At 37.1% G+C, this 7,290-nt stretch overlaps 1 protein-coding gene across 1 annotated transcript in view; it reads left to right on the forward strand.

The window, feature by feature from the left end:
- The window catches only part of PARD3 (par-3 family cell polarity regulator), an 844,345-nt gene that overhangs the window by 488,475 nt on the left and 348,580 nt on the right, over positions 1-7,290 (forward strand). The window contains exon 15 of the mRNA XM_019507949.1: positions 2,429-2,579. Coding sequence (XP_019363494.1) covers positions 2,429-2,579 — 151 coding nt within the window. The remainder of the gene's footprint in view (positions 1-2,428; positions 2,580-7,290) is intronic.

Raw genomic sequence — 7,290 nt, forward strand, 5'->3', positions numbered from 1 at the left:
CTCATGGCTTTTTTATAGCATTTCAAAATTTAACATTTTAATTCTTCCTTCAAATTTGCCTTTGATTTCTTCACATCAGAGGCTATGAATATTGTTTAATTTACTTTTCAGTAAAGCTGTCACTTGTAATCTGCAATTTAAAAAAACTAATAAAACAAATCCTCATTTCACAATTTAAACCTTATTGAGTCTAATTCACTTGCACTCCAAGTTTATTATTCTCTTGCAGCTTGACGTGTCTCCAATTGTAATTGTGTTGACCCTTCGATGCAGTAAATCTCCGCAGTGCTTATCAAACTGGGAAAGATAAGTCTAGAATTCGGAAATTCATTAAATATCTCATTTATATTAAAGAGATGATAGCTTTGAACAGAAATAATAATTTTTACAGACTTGGTGACCCCTGATTGTGGTCTCATCTACTTTGGAATGCAGCGATTTTCAAATCCCCACCCCCTCTGTGTACCTGGCATTAAGCCAGCGACCAAATGTCATAAGATATTAGTCCATTGGGTTGACTTCAAAGCCTCTCTTGTGAAGATTGTAGTTAAGAGTGCTCTGTAGCCCTCAAAGCAGATTTTTTTAAAGACTTGAATAGTGTAAATTTCTTTGTCATGCTGGAATCATGGATAGTACACATGGCTTTTTTAAAAAAAATGTTGCTTATTTTTGTTTTATGGATGGGAAACTGTTCTTTTGCTATTTAAAGAACAATCCTAAGAAGTGCTAAGCACTCAATTTCAAATTGACTTCAAAGAGATCTCCATGTTCTCAGTACCTTGCAGATTCTGCCCTTTAGCTTCTTTCACTAGATTTTTACACGCACACAAGCACATGCTATAGGATTCGTATCAAGTTATTGTGCATGAATTCTAAACAAGTATATACATGTTAGATAGCAAAAAAAAGCCTGTAATTCCTTGTTCTATATCAATTTAACAGTTTTTTTTTTTCCTTTGGAGTTCTGGATTCAAGTTACCAAAAAAAAAAAAAAATCGTAAATGAAGTGAACATAGTCTCATTCAGGCCTATCATAGGTATTTTGTGCATAAGTTATTATCACTCAGTAACTGTCGGGGTGCTGAAGTTTGTGGTTCAGGCACATCAACAAAGCTTTGTAAGCAGAAGGATTAGAGATTTGGGAAATGGATAATTGAATGTGAAGTCTTCCATAGCACGAGTGACTTACAGCTAGTTATTGGCCTACATAAAATAAGTTGGGAGTCTCAGTCAGACCTCCACTGGACAGGAATTTGCATCGTTCGTGGATCGTTGTTGTCAGTCTCATCATAGCTACTTGTTGTTAAAGGGAAATAAATATAAGATAAACAGCATCTTACCACCACTGATGTCAAATTATTAGGTTTTTTTTTTTCCCCTTTAAGGTTTCTACTTTCCATAAACTCTGATTCTCCAGAATCCAGTGAAAATCCTTTTTGAAAATTCAGCCTGCTTCTAAAAGAGTAGGAAAAACATAGGGTCAGGCATTGGGTCAGTAGAGGACACTTCTGATGGCGGGCAGCTTGGAGCAAATGAGAGAAAAATAACAAAATCCCATGGCTAAACAATATCCCTTCATCTCCTTCCCACCACCAAGGAGACTGGGCCCTTCATGCATGAAGGAATTCTGGCTTAAGGACTCTGGCTCGGCAGCAGTCCTTGGCTTGTATTGTCTTCGGGGCCTGCAGGGGTTTGGAAATGCTGATTTTTTTTTTTTTTCATGTGAAACTGACAAGGAGGCTACATCAGGCCCTGAAAACAGGGACATTCCCAGATTTAGTGAGCATGTGAAATCTTTTTACCCTAAGGGGAGGAAGGCTGAGCAAAGAGTTCAGCATAAGCAACAGAAAAACAATTCCAAATTAATACCAAGCCTGATTTGTATCACAGCTACCAAATCACTGAGCATTCATGTGTGTCAGTACTAATGTGAATTGCTGGGAGTTTCATAGGAGGATCCCTTGATGACTACATGTGAAAGCAAATTGCACCTTTCAAAAAGGGTCAGTAGCCTGATTCCAGATGAAGTCCCTGTTCCTTGCTGTTGTGAAAGAGGTTTTTTCTTTCAGATACCCTGTCAGTGGGTGAGAGATGGTCGAACAGTCTGTCAGAAAATATTGAAACCAACAAAACCATCCATTTAAAAAAAAAAAAAAAGTGGAACAAAGAGACCATAATTTGACACTTTTTCTCTACCTATTTTCTGCTGAAGGGGTTGAAATCTGACAAGACACCCTGGGAGGTGCAGAAGAAAGTGACATAGAAAGTTGGTCATTAAGCAGAGCTGTCATTGCAAATTATTTTTGTCCAGGGTGAAAAGTTCTAACTCATTTGGTGCCCAGCCGGGTCCAGGCCCCAGGCAAGTTGTTATAGTTCCCCCATGCTGTTAAATGGAGCTTCAACACTGATTTTTCTTCTCTCTATGCAGTTGGAGTCACCTGGGAGCCCCCCAGGGCCAGAGCTGCCTGTAGAGACTATACTGGATGACAGGGAACGCAGGATTTCCCATTCGCTCTACAGTGGGATCGAGGGGCTCAGTGAATCACCCACAAGGAATGCTGCACTAAGTAGGATAATGGGTGAGTCGTATAGGCTCTGCTAATCATCTCTGGTTTTTGTCCTTTCTCTGGTTCCCTGAGGGATGATGAAGGTATTATTTATGTGGGAAGCTGGCAGTGTGAAAGGTGTGTGGTGACCAGTTTAAAGCCTACCTTAAAAAAAAAAAAAAAAAAAAAAAAAAGTTTCACGTACATCTTCTAGATAGCTTGATGTGAGAGGGCAAGTCAATAAATTGACTGATAAAATGAGCTTCAGAGCCCATAACAGGTGATAGAAAAAATAACAGGCATATTCAGACTTTTTCAGTGGTTGACGTGGGATGCTATGTTGTGTGTTTGTTCTTTGTGGACAGACTTCATTCAAATCAAGTCACTGACTGCTGCTATAAACAATTTATTGTTATATTTCAGTGCTCATTCACCTCCGCTTTAACCCATCTTAAAAACAAAACCAAAATAAAATAATGTAATCTCAAACCCATTTATGCTTAATAGGGTATTTGCTTATTTCAGATGAATTTCTGCTTTGCAAGGCAAGAGTTTTAAAACCTGATAAGTAATTTTATGCATCCTTTGTTTGGATTCCATGCCATACTGTCTGCATGGCCCCCAGTGGGTAATGAGGTTATTAGCAGTTGCTCTGCAGCAGTTCAGCTTTATACTAACAGATCTAGTTAATAAAGACTTGTCTTGCCACAGGAGTGGTTGGATTTACTGAGCAGCATGGGATTAGCTTGTAAGGATTTTCAAGTTTAAAACACAAAAAGCCGATTAAAATGGCACCTGACATAAAATATTTCTGCTGCTACTTGAGGTGCAAGTCTGAAACTCAAAATGTAGCCATTAAATCCACTACCTCTTAGTACACCTTATACATTTCTACTGCATTGCAATTGGAGAACCTGTTAAAAAGTTGACATGAAATAAGAGCGAATTTAGCTTTCAGTCCCTTAGGATGGGTATTCAGCTTTAGAAGGTGGAAATCCTCCTTTTGGGGCTTTTTGTTGGTTATCACTTTCTAAGCACGTTTTCTGTATACTTTCTGAAGTAGCAAAATGATACTTTATGAGAAGGTTACAAAACGCTATGTTTTATTTTGTGTGATTTTGTCAGTTATGCTTTACTGTTGCCTGAACATACGCAGCAAAGCCAAACCTTAAAAGAAAACCAGAAAGATCTGTTCTGTTACATTATGGATTTATGCTAGCTGAAGGAGGAGGAGAATGGATCCAGTTGTCACTAATCCATGAAATGTCATCCCGGAAAATTCATGTCCATCTAAAGAAATCAAATTTTTTTTATATTTACTGAAAATCTTAAGGAATTAAGAATAAATCTGGTTGAAATCTCTAGCGCTGTTGTTTCAAAGAAAATAGTTAATTTTCTTATGGTTTTAGGTTTTTAGATAAAATATTTGCACAGCACTAGCTATGCTTTTTTCCATCAGCATGCAGAGGATTTACATGGAAAATCTGTATGAGCATTAAAGAGTTATCACGTAAACACCTTGTCTAGCAATGGGAGAACAGACCTCAGGAGAGTTTGTATGCATGCATGTCAAGTGAGGCAGTGCAGTTTCATATCAAAGGAATATCAGATTTGCCATACCAAAGCAAACTAGTGGTTTGTCAAGTCTGGTATCTTTCCTTCAGCAGCAGCCAGTAACTGATGGTTCAACAGAAGGCAGAAAAACTTTTCCAGTATGTGTATAGGGGTAAAAATCCATTTCAACTCTTGCCAATGTGCATCTTATGCTTTTAAGCATAAGATTTGATTTTCTCTTTTTCAACTGTACTCCAAAGGTGTGCTCAAGAGAGTTAGAACCATGCATAAACTGCTTAAAATTGGTTCCATCATAAATCTCTTATGTGTTTTGGGTGACCAGTATAACAAAGTTTAAACCAAAAGGGTGATCTGGATTAGCTTGATTAGAAACTGGTTTTGTTGGAACTGAGGTTGGCTCTGACGGCGTAAATCAGCATCGCTCCACCATGTTTAAACCTGCATTTGAAGGCTGCTGTTCCATTATTTGAAACTTAACAATTCTGGATACCTCATGCAAGCCCCATCTAACCAATCTTTTTTCTTTGCTAAACTAAAACCCTAGTTTTTAAGTGTTCTATATGTGTATGTACATAACAGCATAGCACAAAGGTGCTTGGATTATCTGTTGCCACAGAAGTAGTAAGCACACAGCCATTTGTTAAGCACATGCATGAGCATTATCTGGCACACTTAACATCCTATTAGTATATAAAACAGGACAATTCCCTACAATTTTCACTTGCCTTGATACAGCAGTGGAAGCTCTTCACTCCGTCTATTGTCTCAAGAACATTCTTTCTCTGTAGGGCAATCTTGCAGGGCTGCTGCTCACCTTGACTTCTTACTGCTCCAGCCTACTCAATAATGGCTTTGTGAATGAAGTGAAATTATAAATATCCTTAGCAGAAGGTGCTGCTGCTTGCACAGAGTTGCAACAAAGCTAACAGAAGCATAAAATTTCTTCTTTCTAAAAATTAATATGAAATTGGAAAGGGTATTTAAACCTCCTGTGCTCATTATTCTTCTAGTAGACACTGACAGAAAGAATCAACTTGTCCAAAACTTGCTGAGACTGAATAAGATGCATCCTCTTGGGAGTAAGAGTTTAGAATTAAGATGACAATTTTTAAATATTCTTTTTAACAATATATAGAACACTTTGATCATCTGAACCAGGTTTCATGGGACTGCAAACATTCCTGGTTTGGTTTTGTTTGTTGACTACTTTTCTATATGGTTCCTCTGGCTCATAGGTTTTATTATCCCTTTTCATTATCCATATATAGAAGCAGATATATGGAGAGAGGGAGAAATGCTTATTTATTTTTACCCTGGGAAAAGAGTTTTGAAATGTGAGCAGATTATTTCTATTGCATTTTTAAAGAGAATGGTAACTTTAACCATCTACCTTCATTACCTTCAACTGACCCCCAGTTATCTTTCCTGCTTGATGCAGGGGGCTGGACCTGATGATCTTCTGAGGTCCCTTCTGGGCTTACAATCTATGAATCTATTATAAGAAATATCTGTATCTGGTGTGTTTTCAGCCTATCCAAAATTAATTTGAAAATACAAGTATTTAACACTGTCCTAACTTGCTTGTCGCCCTGATTAAAAATGGAAGACTTTTTCTGGTGTACTACAACTATTTATTTTCTATTATGCAGCTGATTTCCACAGATATAAAGTTGCTTTCTGTCTATATTCTTGTTATTGTGCCAACAGCTTAGTACAATCATGGCACAAGTCTTACTACTTTATTTGTAGTTTAATGACTTGCTGCTTGCTTATGAACGTGGCAGATTTTTTTTGCTAAAGTTCACTAAGTAGAACTTTATTTATTTATCAAGAATGTGGACAGAATAACAATGACATTAATATATTATTTTGTTGGGATGGACTACAGTAGCAATACTACCACTACAAAAAAAAAAATAGACAGAATCTAATTTTCCCAGAAAAGAATTTAACTGAGACATGGTCAGTCACAAGTATACATCCTTACAAAAAAAAAAATTCCTGGGCTTTGTAAAGACCACTTGCAGCCAGGACCTGTTTATATGCCATCTAAAAATAGCTTTTATTTCAACATACCAATGTTGTTTATCAATTTAAGCAATGAGAAGGTGTTGCCTTACTAAATGACCAAAACTTTTTCTACAACACCTTTTTTCCTAAGAAATTTCCCATTTGTGTACTCACCATCCCAGTTCTGTTCTGTTTAGCTTGAGACCTGATAACCTGAAGTAATATGGTTGCAGATCACTTTTAAGTAAAGAAGAAACTTTTACTTCAAAATCTAACTCTTCATGCAAACAAGGAGGAAAACGAAACTGGAGATGTTCTTTTCTCTCTTATTATATAGTTCTGCGGATTCTGTAGAATTATTTGCACTTCATTACAGGCCGCTAATATTTGCGTTCATGCAGCATTTAGAAATTAACAATATTAAAACTCTTTTTGGCCTAATCATCATTTTTTTTCCATTTTGTTGGCTTCAATACTCATGGAAACCAACTTTCACTCTGGGATTAGTATTAGGTTTCTTCCTTGTTAATTAAAAAAATGTGTGTCCTAAAGTTACATTTTGAGCTTGCAAAGTTATGGGATTTCTTTATACAGTTAATAACGCACACAAACTGGTTGTTAGGATTCACTTGCTAAGTCATGGCAAAATGGGGACATACATTTCTTCACAGAGGGAGACTTAAAGGCTCCTTGTGTTCAATTTTTACAGTGCCAAAATGTCTGTTTGGGTCTAATCCTAAAAAAAATGCTTGGATTCAAACAACCTTCATCTGGGAGCTGTGCATAAAAGTCTGTCTACTTAGAAATCCCTTTGAAGAGAAAGCACCAACAGCATATGAATGAGGTCAGATTCAGTAACATGAATTGGTCCTCCAAGTCCAGTATCGTATATGAAACAAGGTCATTTCTAATAGTGTAGCAGAAAGCATCCTTATAGTTTGGGTTCCAAGAGTGATAAGGTCTCCTTGGATATATGAGGTACTTTTGGTTGTGCTGTTGTATCTGCTTTTTGTGTAATAGTTTGTTTCTGAGGAGCTTTCTTTATATAACTCTTTCACTCCAAGCCTGGATTATTCTCTACTCGGGTCTGGAGGCATAGTTATCGCAAAGCTTCCTTCAGTGTTTTTGGCTGTTCAGATCTGAGAATTTCCATGGGTCT

This window comes from Gavialis gangeticus, unplaced genomic scaffold, assembly GCF_001723915.1.
Source record: "Gavialis gangeticus isolate Ggan-Ray unplaced genomic scaffold, GavGan_comp1, whole genome shotgun sequence".
NCBI classification, from domain to species: Eukaryota; Metazoa; Chordata; order Crocodylia; family Gavialidae; genus Gavialis; species Gavialis gangeticus.